The 22,842-nt window shown below is 35.4% G+C and overlaps 1 protein-coding gene across 1 annotated transcript; it reads left to right on the top strand.

Annotated features, from left to right (window-relative positions):
- The first annotated feature begins 852 nt into the window (after window positions 1-852).
- On the top strand, window positions 853-22,834 carry LOC114245320 (uncharacterized). The gene is given in 5 exon segments (XM_028177454.2): window positions 853-1,236; window positions 18,900-21,552; window positions 21,555-22,022; window positions 22,099-22,151; window positions 22,402-22,834. Coding segments are annotated over 5 exon segments (3,234 nt in total). The 5' UTR covers window positions 853-1,221; the 3' UTR covers window positions 22,447-22,834.
- The last annotated feature ends 8 nt before the right edge of the window (window positions 22,835-22,842 follow it).

Raw genomic sequence — 22,842 nt, 5'->3', positions numbered from 1 at the left:
ACATATAAATATACATACATACATATTATTATACATGTATGTATAGTTATATTATACATAGATTATACAGTATTAAGAGGAATATAACTTATAGGAATATAATTTAAACGTTCATGTTCTATGTTCAATGTACATTAATATGTTTTTGTTTCACAGTTAGGAAAAATTATAATCAATCTATACTAATATATAAATCTACAGTGGTTTTGTCGGATGTTCCGTTATAACTACTGAACCATACATCCGATTGACTTGAAACTTTGTATCCATGTAGAAAATACATGTACTTAATGGATAGGCTAATATTTATATGAGTGTTGGATTCCCTAATAATAATGATAATAAATTATAATGTTAATTTTAAATGCCCAGCGAAGCGGGCGACTACGGCTAGTAGTGTTATAATTTCATTTTACAATTTTCTATGGCCTTTGTAGGCGGACGGTCCGCCTGATGGTGAATGGTTACCATCGCTCATGTACGCCAGGAATGCGAGATGCACAGCGATGTCGCTACCTACACTAATATGGGTTTTACCATTCATTTTGTACGATATAATCTAAGAATATTAATTAGTGTAATTTAAAAAAAGAACCCATTTAACATCTTAGCTACTCACTTAATTCTTAGTTACAATCTGTGACCTTGTTCGTTCACGAAGCCCGCTATAGAAAAAAGAGTATTATATATACACTTGACATTGGCGAAATCTAAAGGGAAACGCCATTAACCCAAGAGGTAGATAGATAGAACCCATTTAACGCTTCAAACAGAATTCTATCAACGCGATTATCTGTCTCTGTTGAAGACAACAAAAGGTTCTTTGATTACGTCGCGTCAAGTTTACACGAAGCGGGTTTGAAATTCCGATAAATCATCGTGGTTGTGTATAAAAATGGGTCAGCAGGTAGAACTACCGCCCCGGTGCAGTGAGCGCGCGCGCATCGTGGGCTCATTCTGTTTTTGCCCGCCTTTCGACTCGCGCGCAGCCTCCACCGTTGTTCGCAGGCCACGCGCGTTTCTCTCACGTGGGAAACCGTGGTATACCAGCACTCATTCATCCGCGACACCGGACTAGACAGCACGCGATGCCTCTGACATTTTGTTATCACTAGCGGCGAAGCGAATTAATATGGTGATATCTTAGAGTCCCCTAGTGGAAGTTGAGTGATGATCAAATAGACACAGTGATTAGGAGTTTCCTATTAGATAAGTGGAGACATGGCGGTCTTACCGGTAAGTAATTTTAGTGAACTCCAACAAACTGTTTTTACACTATTCCGTTTTATTTTTCTATTTAATTAGTTTTAAGTTTCAAGAAGTACTTACTACATTTGCAATAAACAATGTTACTCGAATTAAAAATTTCAATCCAATATATACAAACGGTTTTTGTACTGAAATGTAATTGAAAGGAGACTAAAATGTACTTATACTATTATTCCTTTTTTCTTGTTAACAAATTCAGACGAAACAGGACGTTCTTGATTTGTTACTGTCACGTCATTGCCGGTAGATTAGGTTTTAAAGAACGCCCGTGATAATAATATCAATCATATATTCTACTAGCGACCCGCCCTCGCTTCGCTTCGGAAACATTAAAACACACATGACACCAAAAAAAATAATAAAAAAAAGTAGCCTATGTTCATCAGGAACAATGTCGGCTTCTAATGGAAAAAGAATTTTTCAAATCGGTCCAGTAGTTTCGGAGCCTATTCGAAACAAACAAACAAACAAATCTTTCCTCTTTATAATATTAGTATAGATATAGATGATACAAAAAAGATTAAATTTTTTCAGTTGTTTATGCTGTTCATCTTATTAATAGGAATGTTTTAATAGGAAATTCAGGTATTAGCCTTAAAAATCTTGTATCTAGGAACCATAATCTTAAATGTATAATAAATAAAATCTTTTAAGGGCCAGTTGAAGTAGAAAGCAATTATATTTTGTCCTGTAGGATGATTTCAGGTTCAGAAATAAGGGCAAGTGATATTATAATATTTTTAATGCATTTTATATAGGGTTATGCCACCTTTCAAACTAAAGCGTATCACTGCTTCGTGACAGTAATAGGCAAGATGGTGGTGGTGGTGGCAACGCGCTATATCACCGGTAATAACGATTATTTACAAATTCTTCCGGGTTTGATTGTTACACATTGTCTTGGTTGGATAGTGGTAAAAATTGTAGGGTTCAAATTATCTGCTTGCGGAATTTTAACCCTGCTATAGTTGCATCGGTTGATATGAATACCCTTAGATGGGTGAAAACACCCATGTTCCTTATTACATGTGCAAATTTTCAAGTTAATCGAACTTGTTGAAGTTCGTGAAAATTTGTTAGAAAGTTTGGGTTACCTAAAAATATGGTCCCAGCTAAGCCAGCCCCTAATTTTATCCATTGGTTAATATTATGTCCCAGACATGGCTAAACGATAATAAATACCAGTGATTCTGGCCGTGATTCGAGCCCGAACACCGAGGTACAAAAGGCTTCTAGATTAGATTAAAATATAGTTTCCGGATACTTCATTAAAAAGATCTAAATCAATTTAAAACTCGCATTGACAAAAAACAAGTTCACACCAATACTTCAACAGATGTTCTAAAAACATTAAACAGTCGTAAAACGAAACATGATTTGAGATTTTTTTTAATATTTAATTTGAATAAAAATTTAATAAATTTCTTTAATATGATCATGTTTCCAAGCTTTCCGATGTACCAGCGTGGACTCGCAATACGCGTACTTATTAACACTAGTGAGTACTTGTAAATTTTTGCCACAAAACAGCTATGCGTCCTATTTAGAAGGACAGGGGAGAGATTCGGTATTGTAAGCAACATAATTCAAACTTCGGCCTCATGTACCAAGGTAGGTAGCAGCATTCTTGCTGTGGTGTGTATGGATTTCGGTATCAGCATCAGGTGGTCTCATAGCAAATCACTCCAGCAATTTTATTATTTTATCTATGCGTCTATAAAATTCGAGAAGTTTTCTTCATCGATATGAAATGTACACTTTACATGAGTAGGTACCTTAATAATTAAACGCAAAGCTTTAAGTTACGAAAACGAAAAGTCGAGATCAACTTTCATGATAAGCCGTAATAAATTGTACATTTACTTTTCTTAAGAAAGTTTAGTAAGAATAAAAAACAGCACCCTTGAACTTTAACAAGATCTTGATCTTACACATTTGTGACCACAGTGGAACGAGATTTTGGAAATGTTTCAAAACATTCAATTATTAATTCAATTTAATATTTTTTGCTCGTGCGCATTCATTATTGGAACAAATAAGTAAAAAGAATATATATACACCATAGGAAATAGAATAATACTATTATTCATTGGATTTGTAAAAAATGTAGATAAATGAAGACAACTTAAGTTTTAAGCAAATCTTGTTGCCTAAATACATGCAATCGTTATTAAGAACTAAATACCATCTATATAGGGACATAATATGTATAGAAGACAAAAAAAAAAAGTTCAATGATAAAAAAAACTTAGCTATTGCAAATTTTGTGTTAATTGTTAAACTGTGAAAGGAACTTCAATAAATCCGCGTTGAAAACAAATGTTTGGGATTTATACAATTTATTACCTAACGTTAAAGTGAATTGCTTTAACAGTCCATTATAATCAAACTAGTATTTTGACACTAGCATACAAGAGAAATCTTAGAACGGGTTTGTTTGTGTTTGAAGATGCACGAGCTTCGAGATTGAATTATCTAATCGTATGGTATCGTCACTAGTCATTCGTCAAATTCTCTAATTTCTTATCAATTAATAGAAATGCCTAAGTGAATATCGATTCGTCTGATGCTTATTATCGATTCAAAGTGAACTGTTTCTACAATATTTATCACTAGTAGTTAATCGAATATTTTGTCGAATTCATTTTTTATTAGATTAATTATTCGGAAATCTATCAATTATCTAGATTTGTAATAGAAGGCCTCAACCCTTGAGTTATGAATGAATTATTATTTTCATATGACAGGTTATGATAGATTATTTTTACGTGTGGTAGTGTAAAATGAAGTTCAAATACCACTACACCAGACGGCCGTTAATGTACATTACGTCGTTGTGCAGGGGCTACGATTTTTGAGAATGTTTTTTAAATCACAGTTTCAATTGAATTTAAATTGACAACAGTTTTAGTCATAAACGACGATGAGATTATTTAACTTATTTAGTTAGTTTATTTATACATATATCCAAAATAGGTTTATGTAGATTAATTTAGATGGGCACACGTGTACGATTAAAAGTAAACGTTTTCATTAAAAACCTTGTACAAATTTTGGAGCAAGTTAAATCACTTTCTAAAACGTTATGAATAATTTCACTTATATTTTTGGAAGGAACTGGTTTTTATTTTATTTTATAGGCATCGATAAACATATGTACTATATATTGAATGCCAGCGGGCCAGCGGTTCTTTCGTGATTCTTTAACAGCCCAAATATAATGGTCTGGGCGACGATTTGTCAGAACATATTCTGGGGTTCTAATAATTGTACTCGTAATACGTGAACCGAAAATATTACATAATACCTTCATTATTTTTCTCATCAATTATTATTTTCTTTAATTCGTATCACCGGTACTAAAGCGTGTTCTGATTTTACACGGTCTGACATAAGCAGTCCCGTGTTCCTGTTTGAAGCGTATACCTACCCGTTGTTACGTTTAAAGGTGAGCTATGGGATTCATATTGTGGAGCCTATCATGAAGACTCTCTGTTTAATAAACTGTTTAATATCAAGTGGCCGTGTGTATTCGTTTGCCTATTTTCAGGTTTAGAAAAAATTTGTTTAGCTTACTTTTTTATTTTTTTTGTAATGCTTAGTTGGGTGGACGAGCTCACAGCCCACCCGGTGTTAAGTGGTTACTGGATCCCATATACATCTATAACGTAAATGCGCCACCCACCTTGAGATATAAGTTCTAAGGTCTCAAGTATAGTTACAACGGCTGCCCCACCCTTCAAACCGAAACGCATTATTGCTTCACGGCAGAAACAGGCAGGGTGGTGGTACCTACCCGCGCGGACTCACAAAAGGTCCTACCACCAGTAAGTAACTGAAATAGTTATTGTCATGGTAACACATTAAGCTTTACTAAATAAAAACAAAATGGAAATTTGAAAATTAAAAAGAGTCACCGAGCCACGTATTCAAAGAAAACAAATAAATAAGAATGTGAATGCGGAACGTCCGTTTGTAACACTTAATAGCTATAACTTTATAAACGTAATGTATCTTCGTCATCGCACGCATTCATGCACCAATATTGTATTGTGATTGTAATAGTAAATTACTAAGCAAACACATCGCGCGTATCACTTTCCATTTCTATACTATCTTCTATGTTATTACTTGTATTATGTAACGAAAAATCGACAGCATAATGTGTATTACTGAAATCTTTGAATGACAATTATTTTAGAGACATTTAACATCGAATAGAAGAAACCTCGATTCACAAAAAGGTCTTTAACCCACAAGGTGTTCAATAGATCGACGCCAATTCATATGTTTTTACGTATTGGTATGTTTATTATGCAACAGAAGAATATAGGTACAGCCCGCCTGATAGTGACTGGTTACCGTCTCAATGGACGTCGGTAATGCCAGGATATAGTCAAACCACTGCCCGATATTCCACGGATATATTAAAGTTCACCGAGCCAATGACATTTACGAATATATTATCTATATATATATATATATAAATGAATTGCTGTTCGTTGGTCTCGCTAAAACTCGAGAACGGCTGGACCGATTTGGCTAATTTTGGTCTTGAATTATTCTTGGAAGTCCAGAGAAGGTTTAAAAGGTTAAAAAATATGAAAATTGCTCGGAATTATATAAAAAAAACAATTTTGTTTTTACTTTGATGTGTCCCCCGTCGGACGGATTCCTTTTGTTTATTTTAAGTTTATTTTATACAAAAGTTTAGGTCTTTTTATTTATCGATTGAGGCACTACGAAGTCTGCCGGGTCAGCTAGTCTTCAATAAAGAAATGTGATTCGCGTTAGAAATGTGTAAAATTATGTAATTGGTAATTTAACGAGAGATTTATCCGAAAGGTTGGACAATAAAGAGATCAAGGCTCTAGCGAACAATGATACGAACAATCGTTTGAGAATCCTCATCGTTGCGTTGTAAAGTTCGTGAAAGCGCGCTTCCCACACGTATTAAACAATATTCAATGTTAAGGCTTACATTAAAAAGGTTGACTCTCTTGACTTTAATTGGAATTCGCCTTTCGTTTCGTGAAATTTTTAACAATCGTGCTTTAATGTAATCGAGGAATTGTGTTGTTTAATTCACATAATAATCTTTTGCTGGTCTAGTTCTAATACATGTTTCTAAGACCGAAGATATCTTGCAGTTTTAGTTTTTTTTTTTTTCTTAGATGTGTGGACGAGCTCACAGCCCACCTGGTGTTAACTGGTTACTAGAGCCCATAGACATCTACAACGTAAATGCGCCACCCACCTTGAGATATAAGTTCTAAGGTCTCAGTACAGCTACAACGGCTGCCCCACCCTTCAAACCGAAACGCATTACTGATTCACGGCAGAAATAGGCAGGGTGGTGGTACCTACCCGTGCGGACTCACAAAGGTCCTACAACCAGTAAATAGTTTATGAGCAAACTCTGAGTGATGCAAAAGATGTATCTAGTTTTACTATAGACTAGCGACCCGCCCTCGCTTCGCTTCGGAAACATTAAAACACACATGAAACAAAAAAAAAAAAAAAAAGTAGCCTATGTTCATCAGGGACAATGTCGGCTTCTAATGGAAAAATAATTTTTCAAATCGGTCCAGTAGTTTCGGAGCCTATTCGAAACAAACAAACAAACAAATCTTTCCTCTTTATAATATTAAGTATAGATATAGATAGTATAGATGAGTAGAGGCGATTACACGGCGTTAAGAAGTTACTCGAGATCATAAATATCGTAACACAAATGCCACTCCACCTTGAGGTATAAAGTAGAAATCTCGATGTTGTACTTACTGTAATACTGCAAAAACGAAATGTATCTCAACTCCGTGGCAGCTATAGACAGGACGGTATCCCATCCACCTATCCATATGTGCACAAAATACGCCCTACCAAGAGTTATTCCGTAATTTTTTATTAATTTATTGGTTTCATTTTGGGTGGTTACCCAAAATACCTTCACCAACATTTGTGAGGTCTTGTTCGTTCCGAAATATATTTTATTTTACTAAAGCACCTACTAAAGTAAATCCTGGAATAAATAATAAGAGCACGTCGGTTTTGTCTAGACACAGACGTCCATTTATTTTATCTAGACCGTCTCGATAGTCCTGAGTCAGCGGGTTGTTCTACAGGACAGCACTTTAGTAAAAATACAGGTGCGAAAGTATGTGCGTTTTATTTTACAACAGATGAAGGTAAATTAATAAATATACTGTCTCTTCCATATTGTATTAAAAGAGAGTAGCTGTCGCATTTCTCTGGGCCTTGTTTACAAAATTAAAAAAATTTTCGATGGCGATACATGAAAAAGGTTCTTTTATTACCATACACAGTTACTAAATGTATGCATATAAAAAATCCAAAATAACATTGAACTGATAATTTTGAGTGCGGCGAAGTCGGGGCTTATCGCTAGTGACGTATGTAAAAACTGATGTTGATCTAAAAACTAATAATCTAAAAACTAACTAATAATCTAAAAACTGATGATTTAATGTACATAGTCCAACATTTACTGGTGGATTTACTGGTGGCAGGACCTCTTGTGAGTCCGCACAGGTAGGTACCACCACCCCGCCTATATCTGCCGTGAAGCAGTAATGTGTTTCGGGTTGAAGCCGTTGTAACTATACTGAGTCCTTAGAACTCATATCTCAATATGGGTGGCGGCATTTACATTGTAGATGTCTATAGGCTCCAGTAACCACTTAACACCAGTTGGGCTGTGAGCTCGTCGACCCATTTAGGCAATAATTAAAAAAAACAATAAAAAAACCGAAGGTAGTATTCATAAAATTATCTAAATGCAAAAATCATTTAAGTTCAGACGGGTAGTGATTTCCTGGAAGCATAGCTTGGTATGCGAAGAGTACAATGTCTGAACTAAAACGATTTTTCGTAATCACATTCATTTACGACATTCCGGTACGGATAGTATTTTTTAAATGTGCCATAACTGGAGTTTACGTGTTGTTTGTTTTTGTCAGTCGTAGACATAATTATAACTACTTTTACAGTTTGACCTCGGGTTATTTGTTGTCATTTTATTATATCATAGTACGTCCGACGGTTCTAATACTTTATAGTTTTCGCGGGCACTGGACTGACCTGACCGTCGTAACCGTAAAAGTAATTTTCATTACGTATCTCACTTGTTTTTAAATTTCAAGTAAAACCCGTTGAATTAATGTTCTATCTAAAATAATTTTGTGAATGTTCGTTTGTCGTTTGTTTTTCATATGATTTTATTGGTAAAAACTACAAACAAAATGCGGAACTGAACGTCTAATTACTGTGACCAGCTACCGTTTATTAGCAGGCTCAAGCATCTACGTCACGCAATTATAATGATAGAATTTTTGTGCGATAATGGAACTAATAGTTTTGTTCATCGTTATATATAGTTATAGTTCTAGGTTCGAAATATAATACCAGTTACTTTTTAAATATACATCATTTATTATATGTTATGTTATGAAATTAATAGGGTAAGATTTTTTTAATAAATTTGCAAACTAAGATAAAACAAAAAAGTATATCTCACTCAAATTATTAAATTAATTTTTCCCTTAGTTATAACAACAATCAAATTTGAAAATAATTTAAAATGTAGTTCCGGTGCTAAATTATTGTAGATTATAGTAGTGGAGTTTATACAATATTATATAGTCAGAGATATAATGACAACAACAGAACGAATAAAAAATTTACAATACACTTTATTCTTCCGTTATTAAATTTAAACATTCTTAACAAGCTGCTATTTGTAAAAAAGAATTATTATTATTATTACATTATGTATACAATCACATAACTTGTTTTTAAATTTTGTGACTTCCTTCAGATTTAAACACCAACTCAATATAAAATGTTGTATTAAAAATCTTCTTAACCGCTTTCATTAAATTGATGATTCACCTAAATTCTCAGAAATCATTTACGTCCATTCCGTGTTAATACGATATTATTTTTTTCGGAAGTTACCTTTCTGATGTAACAGCCATGACGAAGCATAATGTTAAAGTTGAAAACGAAATTGTAAAAGTTATTTCACAGTTCACGCCGTGGACCTTTCAACTCGTTACGGCGTCGTCTACAAACATTAAATAATATTATTCCACGCACGATTCTAAAATGTTTTACGATTTAATTTAATAGTCAGGGTAATTCATTGATTATTTTATATTATGTGTAGCGTTGTTCTTCTTCTTTGTCGTTTCCTCATTACTGAGGGTCGTGACCACCTTGGTCCTTGCCTGCATTCGGCCTGCTTAATGGCGCCCGGCACGCTGGTGTTTGTGGCCTCCTTGACAATGTCCGTCCACCTAGCGTTGTGTCTTGCGACAAAACAAGTGAAATATCTTTCCTCTCAGTTGTTTGAAGGGTCGTCAAATTTTTGGTTGAAGGTATATGAGGAATGAGTTCTTATTTATAATGAGTTATAGGAGATTTATGAGCCCGTTAAAATAACATTGTCATAATGAGTTATTTACGTTATCGGTGGTAGAGGATCTTGTGAGCCCGCACGGGTAGGTACTAACATAATGCCTACTTCTGCGGCGAAGCAGTAATGCGTTCCGGTTTGAAGGATTGGGGTAGTCGTTGCACTTTGTAACTGAGACTTCAATATTAGAATAGTAGAAATCAAGATTCAAGGTGGGTGTCGGTATTTACGTTGTGCAGGTCTATATGCTCCAGCATCCACTTAGCACTACGTGGGCCATAGTCTCATTCAACAGTCTAAGCAGTCAAAATAATGTTTTTTAAAAACATAGATTAGCTGTCTTCTTTTTACGAGCTTGGAATTGAAATTTATGAATCAATTAGTCGAATAAATCTTAAAAAAAAGTCCACGAAAATATCTATCACAATTACGATAGTTCGCTTTTTTAAATTCTGATTTGCGAATTTTGGACATAATGGGTCGCATTTTTCTACGTCGCGAATGAGAGGTACAGATAAACAATAATGTTTTCAATATTTTTATAAAATGTTTATCATTTATCATTTATTTTTGGAATCGAGAAATTGCTGGTTGCTTAAGATAAAGAAAATAAAAGAAAACCAAAACTATTTACACTATTTGCAAAAATATTTGTATTATTGTATCATTTTGTATCTCATCTCCGTACTTCTAGGTTTTGACTTACATAGCATTAAATCATTTTACGCCAGTCATTTTATAAATTTTACTGAGTTATTAAGCTTCAATACCAACTATCAATTAATGAAATTCACTGTAAATTTATGTGTATGTACATAGACACTCGAAGGTACCCAGCGGCAGGAAATACCCCAGGACCGCAAGGAATGGTGACTGTTGTTTTTGATCCAGTTTGGGTTACCGCGCCGAGGCAATAATGGTAATACCACATGGATTGCATTTTATTATCGAATTTAAAAAAAAAACTCAATTTTTTCCCGCCAATGTGAGTGTCACACGTCTCTATTAGACGACTACTGCGTTGAGTTGTATTGTCTGTTCCGCGTATATAATTTCCCAAAGAACACCCCGGAAAGTGTGGCGTCGTGTTAGCACCTAAACTTTCTCCTTGAATAATTGTATCGTGTGCAACAATGTACGCCTCAACAATACTATCTAATGTGCGGCTTTTTGTTAACGTATGACGGCCAGTGATTTATGGAATTGATGTTAAATCATTAAATCTAACTGATTACGTGATTGCAGAATGTTGACTATCGTATTTTTATTTTATTTTATGTCTTCGTTCAGTAAGCCTCTATAACACGGTAGAAAGGATAAACCATTCACTAATTTAATCAGATTAGGTACGGAACTACCCTTTTGAGCTGAATTGTACAAGTACTCTTGATAGGGACCTTTAGGGTAAACTTATGGTTATTATTTAGATATTGATTGATACAGGTAGTAGGACTTCTAGTGAGTCCGCGCGGATAGGCACCACCACCCTGCCTATTTCTGCCGTGAAGCAGTAATGCGTTTCGGTTTGAAGGGTGGGGCAGCCGTTGTAACTATATTTGAGACCTTAGAATTTATATCTCAAGGTGGCGCATTTAGGTTGTAGATGACTATGGGCTCCAGTAACCACTTAACACCAGGTGGGCTGTGAGCTCGTCCACCCATCTAAGCAATAATAATAACAAAATTATATATATATATATATATATTTAGGTATATATATATTTACGTTGGGGAACGGGAACTTAGAATTTATCTTGGAGACGTCTAGAAACGTCTGATTACGATACAATTGCACCTTAAGGGTGTATGACTGGTGTCGTTTTGTGACATCAATGAGCACTCAGCGTCTAGACGGTCGCAAGAACAAGAAAAAAAAACATCTCACAACATCGCAGCAGGTTCAATGTTAAGATATTCCCGCCAATACAAATTGAAACGGGTTATGTTAATGCATGGAACGGCGCGTGTTGCACTCTCATTTTCTACCGCGCTGAAGAAATTGATTCATGTGTATTGTTGTGACCTAATAAGCGGAAGTATTTGGTAGCGGGAAATCGTTAATTATTACCAGCTGGACGTCACGCATTTCGTGAATAATGGACGTGAAACAGACATGTTTCGTATAGACCGTATTAGTTATAATTTCATAGAAATTTAATAGTCCGTTAAGATTTTTCTATAATTTGTTTAAAATTTTACATGCAACTTGATAATAGTTCAGTGTTTACTAGATCATCATAAGAATGTTGTTTTCCGTCCTGAACTATCATAAATATGTTTTGAAGTTACGAATATAAAAATCGATACTTTCTGGGAAATATTTCAGAATTGTTAGCATTTATTGCAGAAAATGTATGTATGATAAGGTCACGGTCTACTTAATATTCAGTAATGAAGTTGGTCGTGTAAATTATATTGCATAGCATATGTTCTGCCTTACCAATCTGAAACGACGATGACTTCAAGACAGAAATAGGCAGAATGGCTGACCCTTCCCTAGCGGGCTTCCAATACACTTTAATATCAAGAAATCAGACAGTTGACGTAGTATGTATAATATATAAATAACGCTATGGTTCGTCCTTCGGAGAATCTCTTAGTCGCATTTTAGTCACGGATAGAGCGTGGGATAATGCTATTTTTAGCCGAAACTGCACGGCCATCTATGTAGTACACTAACCATTTTCAGTTCATAATCAAAAAAACAGTCTCCATTACAATTGAAAGTCATTACGTTGCGACTTCTCTTGGTCATGGGGAATCGACGTAAAACAACACAAGAAAAATATGTTGAATGATTTATTAATATTTTACGTGTTGTTGCAATCGAGCAGCCATCGAATGGGAAAGTTAATCGATTGTGATAGAATAAAATTACTTCATTAGAGTTTCATTAAAATGTATTTTGGGAAGTTTTTTTTTTTAAATGATATCATTATATTCGATAGAGCAACATCAATTTGAAACGTTATCATACAGTTTGATATAATCAAAATGATTAACAATTCGTATTTTTAAAACAACTAGCTCGTTTAATTATTATTTACATTTAACTCAATTCAATTAATCTCTTTTTAGGGGTCAACGAGTTCACGATCTACCCGGTGTTAAGTGATTATCAGAGCCCATAGACATCAATAAGTAAATGCCGCCATTAACATTGAGACTCAATCATATATTTTTTCACGATTCAAGAAAATAAAAGATAAACGCAATTCAAATGGTTAATTGGAGTTAATTCATTATAGAATTTAACAGAGCAGTTGAGAGTCATATTTAATTTAAAAAAGTGTTCTGTGTGATATATTATTCGAGTAGTCAGTAGAGGGCTCAATAAAGTGTGCCCTTTCGCCTTAGTAGAAAACAAGTTTCGCAGATTTATCCTATTAGTCATCCAGTCGAGTTGGTTTGCTTTCTATATTAAACATATATATTTTGTGCTTTACGAATCTATGTATTGTATAGGTAAAAACAAAACAATTGTGTGTGTGTGTGTGTGACGTTTGTTGTCCAGCTTTAGTGTTTTTCTTCATGCTAAAAATCGTTTTCAAAAAAAAGAGTTATTCTTTCAGAATTTCAAAAATCAAATCGTCGTGGCCTAAAGGATAAGACGCCTGGTGCATTCGTATGGTGCGATGCGACTGTGCCGGTGTTCGAATCCCGCAGGCAGATACAAATGTTCACTCGCGGCGAGATCTCGTCGCGGTGCTGGGGAGAGACCTCTCCCTGCGGGCTGTCGTCACCCGCATGTTAGAAGATCAGGGCTCGTAGGAGGCCATGGCCAGGTTTTGTGACCTGGTAATAGCGTCTCGTGAGGCTGAGGAGCGCGAAAGGTAGTGGGATCTCTCTTCAGCACCTCAGCGCAGACGGAGGGGTGGGCGGCGCGGGCGTGAAGCTCCCGCTCAGCCCCCGTAGGGACTATCAGGTGGCGGATGCGGGGGCGCCCGGTACTCGATTGTCGGTGCGGTGATGGGGCGGTGCAAGGTGGCTCCTGTGCGCCGCCCACGGTGTATCTCCCGAAATTACATCCTTCGGGATTTTCCCGGAGATGAAATCCCGTCTTATCATCAGGACGGATACCGGCGAAGGCGGACTTTCGGCGCACACTGCGGTACCGTAGGTCTGGTGTAGCCGGTGTGGTGGAGCTCGATGGGGTTTAATCGGTAGTCGTTCTGCGGGGCAAGTGCTTCGCGCGCCTTTTTCAAGGTGTAGTCTCCTGCGAGGTATTCGGGGAGGTGGAGGACCTTGGCTATCCTCGTCTCCCTCTTGATCCCTATGATACATGATGAAAAACATTTAAAATGGTTTTTTTTTGCACCTTTATTTTAAGTCACAGTTTCTTTATACTCTGCCTCTAACAGGCAGCAGTCTGTTCTGAAATTTATTAGGAGATATAGTTTTGCTTTGCGAGCCAACTTGGATCACTGCTATAAATTCCCTAAGCTCTCTGCGATAACGGCATTATAAACATTTTCTTACGAAACTGCCTTCTGTTTACTAGCTACTTGTTTGTTGCTACTTACCCTATCTCTAAAGTTTTAACCTTTAAATTCAATACGATATCTCGTGATGGTGATCGAAAAATCCATTTTCAATGAGATCTCAATTAAATATCCTACAATGAAATACTATAATAAAATCTCAAGACTCATAAATAATTTACGGTGCTTCATTCGTGTCTTGGCGTTGATAAGCTCCAGGAAGCCACATAACACCTGCTGATTACCATCTCGTCTACCAATCTATTGTGAAAAATTAGATATAACAATACTATTCTGAAAATATCGGAAAAGTACGTTTTATAGAAAAAGAAAAGCTGATTCATATTCATAGTCACATTCACACTTTAAATTATTACACATAATCTTAGAAGTATTCGTTAGTAATAAGTAAATCAGTGGTAGGTGTGAACAGGGAATGTAATTTTCTAAATGAGCATGTTAGGATGATTATTTCATACAGTAGTTTAGCGTTTCCAAAATGATCTAGGTCTCTTAAGTGGGAAACCTACATTCGCACTGATTAGGAACATTTGTCAGAGACGAATGTAATGGGCGTCATGAAAAGCCTCTCATATAGAAAAATGGAAGATGACTATGCGAGAATGAGAATCATTCCGTTTCATTTAGAGTATTGTAGTATTATTTTTTTGTTAATGTTTCAAATGTAAGTGATGCAAATGCAACTAATTAAAGTAATTTGGATTTTAAATTTCAGAAATTCAGTGGATTATGCTCATTATTTAAGAAAAGTAATTCCTTGGTGCTATGAAGTCTTTTACATTAAACAACGATGCTTACTTACTATCAGCTAGCTAGTATGCTGGTATACATTTGAAACCGACACCTACCTGGAAACCTACCTGGTGGTAGGACCTATTGTGAGTCCGCACGGGTAGGTACCACCGCCCCGCCTATTTCTGCCGTGAAACAGTAATGCATTTCGGTTTGAAAGGTGGGGCAGCCGTTGTGACTATACTGAGACCTTAGAACTATATCTCAAGGTGTGTGGCGCATTTACGTTGTAGATGTCTATGGGCTCCAGTAACCACTTAACACCAGGTGGGCTGTGAGCTCGTCCACACATCTACGCAATAAAAAATAAATAAAAAAAATTAGATGTTAAAAAGTGACATCGAATTTATTAATATTAAAATTAAAATTCATCAAATTATCTTGACCATGAATTGATAGTGATTTTGTCCGAGGTAAATAATGTCACAGACAGATTAGTACACAAAATCATTTCGATATTCTAATCAAGTCACACACACACACACAAACACACACACACACACACGCACAGTTAATGTATTCGTTTTTCGTTAAATCGGGCACGAACTTTTGCAATGGCCAATAAGAAAAGAGCGTTTCGTTCTTAACAATGCATTGACAGCGCATTTGAATTCGTTTGTCAAAGATGTCACGATTCTTCTCGAATAACGAGTCAATCACGGACCATGGGTTCTTAAAATTGTGTTCACTTTCGAACCCGTTTTTTCTTTACGACTCGTATTAGAACCACATTAAAATTGTTTGTTCGATGGCTTGAATTTTTGAAGCGAAAACTGATTTAGAACTTTTGTGATTTGAAAACTTATGAAACTCAAATTGCACTAGAAAAGCGATATCACAAAAAGATAAACATCGCCCTATATACGATTTAGCTTAATGGAGAATGATAACGAGGTCTTTTGATGGCGAGTGTTACCTACTGCGAGTTAATTGCATGCAAGTTATCTTACACATATTGAAGGAAGAGTGTTTTGGCCGTGACAGAATGGGGACTTTTAATCCTTTATTCTATAAGTTTATATTCTATTTGATAAATTATAATAAATACACTGTAAGTACGCTGTAAGTACATTAAAGGATAATATCCGGAATGAAGTTATTCGACAGAGAACGAAAGTCATCGACATAGCTCAAGTCGTCGTGGCCTAAAGGATAAGACGTCCGGTGCATTCGTGTTGAAGCGATGCACCGGTGTTCGAATCCCGCAGGCGGGTACCAATTTTTCTAATGAAATATGTACTCAACAAATGTTCACGATTGACTTCCACGGTGAAGGAATAACATCGTGTAATAAAAATCAAACCCGCAAAATTATAATTTGCGTAATTACTGGTGGTAGGACCTCTTGTGAGTCCGCGCGGATAGGTACCACCGCCCTGCTTATTTCTGCCGTGAAGCAGTAATGCGTTTCGGTTTGAAGGGTGGGGTAGCCGTTGTAACTATACTGAGATTTTAGAACTTGTATCTCAAGGTGGGTGGCGCGTCTACGTTGTAGATGTCTATGGGCTCCAGTAACCACTTAACATCAGGTGGGCTGTGAGCTCGTCCACCCATCCACGCAATAAAAAAAAAAAAAAAAAAAAAAAGTATGCAAGCTGAAGTGGCAGTAGGCTGGCCATATATGCCGTATACTATAAAATTGGCATTGCGGATTTCTGGGTACAAATGCATATAAAACAATTTTTGTTCTGATTGGTTACATTTTATTATGAAATTCATGGTGTGGGTAAATAAAAGGGTAAAAAATAATTAAATACTTTGTTAATTAGTTAAAAGAAAGCACACATTACTTCATTTGCGGAAAAGTATCTGAGGGTAGCATCAGTTTTCAATGAACTGTATGTTGTTTTAGTAGTGGAAAATAAGTAAGTTTTTTTTATATCTGTGGACAATTTCCCTACCTAACCTAGACTGATGCGTTGTTTCGATTTTGAAATTCGAGTTAGAATAATGTAACCATAATATTCGTCTAGTTTTCACTTTCTTCTGTCATTATCTCACGACTCAAAGATACTACGCCTTATGTCATCCAAAGAAAGCATTGTTGCGTTTTGACCGTCAATTAAGTAAAAGTTATTTTAGAAGAGCGTGTGAATTGTGGGTCATTGATCTTCCTTTAATGTGACCTTAGTAACCCATAGCCCGTGTACGCCATTCCACCATAGTAGATGTGTATAGCAATTTAAACTGTAATTCGAGTGTTTTTGTATATCAAAGATATGTAATTTATGAATTACGTGAACATTTTGTTTGTTTCTTGCTACAGAACACGTTACAAAACGTTGTAAGTCATATACTGTGCAACATTTTGTAAATACAAATTAAAAGGTCGATTTAATTGAAAAAGGAATAAACTATTATTTCACTCTAATGACAGAAATTTATACGTATAAAATTAAATAGTATTTACTCATATCGAAGACTAAAATCAAGAAAGCAAAATTACCCTTAGGCTCACTCACTCTCTTGTAGAAAAAAAAACGTTCAGGATATAATCACGACGAGCGACGGGATTTTTTTTGGCGCGAATGGTCGCCTCTTTCCGTATTCAGGTTATGTTGTATGTAACACCTAACCTATTATATTAAGGTTTTATTTTTATGTAGGTAAGACTTTTCATGTAAATTCAGCTCCTAATAAAAATCTATGACAAGCCATTCTCACTTAAAAAGAAAAGAAAAAAACAAGTCATCAAATATCCTTCGGAGACGTCGTGACATTTTTTTTTTTATTGTCTTCATGCACGTAGTCGTACAATTTCGCTGTTCCTCACGTTCCAAAACTTAGTTAACCTATCGAAATTAAATACTAAACGTTATTTGTATTATTCACAGTCGATAACTAGAAGTTAATGCAAATTAATTCGTGTGTAACATACCTACGAGTTGTGCCCTGATTCTCGAGAATAGTGTAATTGACGATGTTGCGTAATATTGATGTGTATCCACTTGAATTCTTTACGATAGGTATTGCAAAAGACTACAATTGCATTTTTGCGTAACACAAAATAAACAATTGTCATTTGTGTAACGTGATTCGAATTTTTATTTCTGTTTTATTATGCGCGTCGAATAAATAACGAAACTTCGATTCTTAAAAGTTAGGTCTTCTTTTGTTAATCGAACAAAACAAACAGACGTGGCAAGATAAACTATAACTGTTTATTATATTTATAAATAGGCAAAGATAAAACAGCTCGGTAGCCTTTTTTCTTAGTTTATCAAACTGTTTTCTATTGATTTTTTGTTTCGTAACCATTGACGAGGTTTAGTATTATTATATATTTTATCTTTAAAGAAAGTATTTTAAAAATAAAATGCAAGGTAAAGGTGCTATCATTGACAAAATAATCTAATTCTTGTGGAGTCAGATATTATGGTCATATTGGGACCACTGTGCGAACACTACTTATTTTAAAGATGTCTCTTGATATATTTGATATACTTGTTGATATATTTTTTCCTTTGATCAACAATACTTTGTATACAGAATTTTTATTTTGTACTGAGCTATTTAACCTTGTAATGATTGTAATTGCAGTAATTAAGTAATTTCGCGTTACAATTAATTTCAAATTTCTTTTATCTAAATTCACATTATCAATGCCAATCTGTCAATGCCATTATTCTATTATTTTTTATTCTAGAAATGTTTGATAATGTTTCGAATAAAGGTACACTCGGTATAATTGAAGTGATAACGCAACTAATAGTCTTCAAGTGAAAAGAGAAAAGAGCTATGAATAGCAGTCCGTGAGAAGCACACATTGTACTTTTAAATAGCGCATTTCACGATATTTTCTAGTAATGCTGGTTTAATTACTCAATTTTTGTGTGTTTTTAATAGTTTTTGATAATATTTACGAAAATTTGTAACGAATTTCTTTTTTCTAATTTCAGATATTACCTGTTCTGGTCTTAGCTGCAATCGCAAGATGTACGTGTGATCAAAATAAACTACACAGCGATGGGAATCGGTTTAGTGCCTCACATTTCGGAGAGTTGTTAAAGCCGCCTCCTCCACCAATTAGTCGTATATTACCGGTGCCATTCCACGGCAGTGGTGGAAGGATTCAGCAACAAAATGCAGATGTTGGTTACAATTATCAACCGCCACCTCAGATGCCGTCTCCGTTACCACCTTCGAATGCCTTTAAATTTCCTGCACCTTTCTATAAACAGTACAATTTTAATTATGTACCACCACCCCAGCCCTTTACAACGACACCGTCGCCATCGCTTTTCCAGAAGGTATCGACATGGTTGTTTCCGTCTCAACAGACGAGTCATGATCCCACATCGCTAGTTTTTAGTGGCAACAATGGAAATCAAATAAAAAAGGATTGCAATCCTTGTAACCTAGTGCCGTGGCTGCCAGTAATTAGATACAATAATTTAGGCAATGAAAATACATATCAAAAACCAGTTTCGACATATGGCCCTCCAAGTCCAACAGCAGTTACCAATATTCAAAATGGCAGACAATACAATTCGCAATCGTTTCATGTAGAACAAAATGTCAATCAAAATTTAAAGACTCTGTCAAGTTCGTCTCTTTTACCGCAACCTAATTTTGGTTCTCCGCCTCAGTCTAACAATATACAAAGCTCTACATATGGGCCGCCTAGCCCTACTCATACTTTGGAATTGAATTCCCAAAATCCATTGTCATCTTCTTTCTCTATTTCAAGTTCTACGTACGGTTTACCTAGTTCTTATTACGGGATACCAAATGGTGCACCTATGGAACAGACAAGTAATTCTTACTCGCCTCCATCTAATCATATATTCAATACTTTTCCAAATGAAATATCTTCATACAACCACATGAGTTCAACGTATGCACCTTCAACTTTATATGGAACACCAGCGCCCATGTACTCTACTACATCATATTCGTACGGAATTCCATATCCCGGAACTACGCCCGAAGCTTGGACACCAGCAGTTCAGCCAAATGATGTAAATAATAATTCACCTCAGAGTGATGTAGAAATATTAAGAGATTTAAATCCATCACACGAATTACAACTTCCTAAGGTTACACATCCAACGGAGTTCAGAAATTCGTATGGCGAAACTATAACTAATATCAACGTACTTGACATAACATATCCAGCTTCAGCTACAGCAGCAGAATCAACAAAAGTGCGAACTGAAGTATTACCGCACGGTGTTACGAATGTGACATACCCAAAACACTCTTTGGCCTTAGCAAATCCAGCTCCATTTACGTTGAATAGAGGAAGAAATATTCACACACTGCAACCGGTTGCTTTACCAAATTTAAGCGTTTCTCCACTACCACCGATATTTAATGCTCGTCCTTTTAGGCCGATCACTCCTTTCCCCAGTAACGTTGTTCAAGGAATAAACCAAATGCAACAAGCATTAAACAATTACAATGTGGCACAAAGTATACCGTTGGTTGAATACACTCATTCTGTCGATTATCCCGCAACATTTGTAGAATCACCGGTTATAGATATAGACGCTGTACAGAACACTAATCAAAGCAAATCTTATCGGAATATACCAAGTAGCTATGTGATTGATGAAATAAAAGATATTTCTCCTCAAGCCTCTGAAGATCATATTTCAGCTACAAAAACATCAGATGCTAGTTTTGAAAGTACAGGTGTTGATGTTGGTAATGATATTAATTACGATACAGGAATACCTGTAGAGATGAATAAAAATTCATTTCATAATTCCGATCACAAGCCAAACTTTGCAGATTTACGTGGTGTCAAAGACGAGGATGTCGATAAATATCGTACAGAAAATAATTTACAGAACATTGATTCACCTCTTCTATATTTGAAACCCAGTGCCCCGCATAAAAATCATGGAGATTTTATATTAACTCTATCTACTCCGCGTACGGAAAATGAATATGAGATTTATGACGATGCACCTTCTACAACTATAGCTCCAAAGCCGCCTACTTTGACAAGTTGGGATGAAAGTAGAACAGATTACAGTCATAGTTTGTCTCCACCGTCCGAAGAGCCTGTTAAATCTAATAAACCAAAGTTTGTTCAAATAATCGTGCCATACACAACTTTGAGAAAAGAAGCTGACAACGATTACTCCCAAGGCACTAAAGAATGGTCTATAATATCTGAAAAAGAATTCCAACCAAGGAATATTCCACCACATGCAGAAAGCGTTTTTACCACTACCGAGCAATATACTACATTTGCAACAACTACAGAAGATACGAAGCAGGAGGTTTTAGAAAATTACGATCAAGATCAATTAAGCCCGGCAAATACTTTCAATAATTTCTATGAGGTGAGAGAAACGCCTTTTGATATTATTAAATTACAACATACCATCGATGACTGGACAGAGCAAGAGTATTCTAAAGAATATAAAAATCAAGAGAAAACGAGAAGCAGCGAAAAACTCGCGAAACAAATACCTGACGATTTTTTCACAACTACTGTGCCTACCAATTATGATTCTGAAACGAATAGCTATCATAATTATGATTTTTATGATCATGAAAGTGCAAGCAGTATTCAACATATCGTCCATTCAACCGATAAATCAACAGCACACTAACATACCCACGAAAAGAATATAATATGATTGAAAGAACTAAAACAAAACACACTGATAATAAAAATGGGTCACTCAATGAAATAAATAAGTTTCACGTATACACAGCTGCCTCGTCATTCCGAACAACGCCTGTAACAAGCAGTACATCGACAACGACCCCACCACCGTGGGGTAAAATACAAACTTCAATATCACCTTTGACAAAAGAAAAAGTTTATGTGGTTACATCGAGACCTTGGAGAGACATCGGAAATGTTTCCAATAGCTGGTACGTAAATGAAAAGTTTGAAACAAAAAAGACGAAAGTTGACAGTATTCAAAATGCATCAGACGAAATCCCATTAAAATCTGCTACATTTGTGAACAGACCATCGTTTGGTTTTACCTCAGGAGGGAAGATAGAATCAGGAAGAAGTGACACTTATGAATTTTCCAAAAGCTGGTTCCAAAGCAGTGAGTGTTTTAATATTTTGAGTCACCATTAATCTTGAGCACAATGTATTGTATATTAAATGCACTTTTTTTTCAGTAAACGCTCTGGAGGTCGAATCGCTGCCAGATAGTCCAACTCTGCTTGAAGAGGTTCTATTCTTTTACTAATAATACTCTTGACACAATTTTCATTGCCACACCTCTAAAAATTAAACATATCTTGTCGATTTTAATAAACGAAATTCGTTGTTGCACATGTGACTACAAATCAACTAATGTAAATATTGTACCGTACTAATTCTCTACTAATTACAAAGCATATAATTTAGATCAATTTACAGTATCACCTAATACGTTTTTTGTTCGAAAGATTTCCTTAATATGAATGTACTTTTTACAGGGTTCGACAGGTATAACAGCCATAGGAACTCCTAAGAATATTTGAAGAGTGACGTCATGATTCTTCTAATGAAATATTATATTATGTTTCATTAATTAATAATTTGTGACTTTTGATGAAACTTCTAGCATGTGCTGGACATTGTGCACACAAAAAGAACACTCGGCCAGTGTCTTGTAAAAGTGAAATTGCATCGTGATATAAGTATGATATAGTGTTTAATGTCTGTAACTCCACGTACTTAATACAAATTGACATATTTTACAGGCACTCTTACTATTAAAATATGGATTGCTTATGTCATTTTTATAAAATAAAATTAGTATCGTGGACTTGTGTAAATAAAGTTTTTGTAAGGAAAATAAGACTAATTAGATAAGTCATAAGATGTAAAATGTAAATATCTTTGTAAATATAAAATCTACAAGCATTATTAGTTGT

This window comes from Bombyx mandarina, chromosome 13 (assembly GCF_030267445.1).
Source record: "Bombyx mandarina strain Sakado chromosome 13, ASM3026744v2".
Taxonomy (NCBI): Eukaryota; Metazoa; Arthropoda; class Insecta; order Lepidoptera; family Bombycidae; genus Bombyx; species Bombyx mandarina.
The sequence above is the reverse complement of the archived record's forward strand: the minus strand, read 5'-3'. Positions and strand labels throughout refer to the sequence as shown.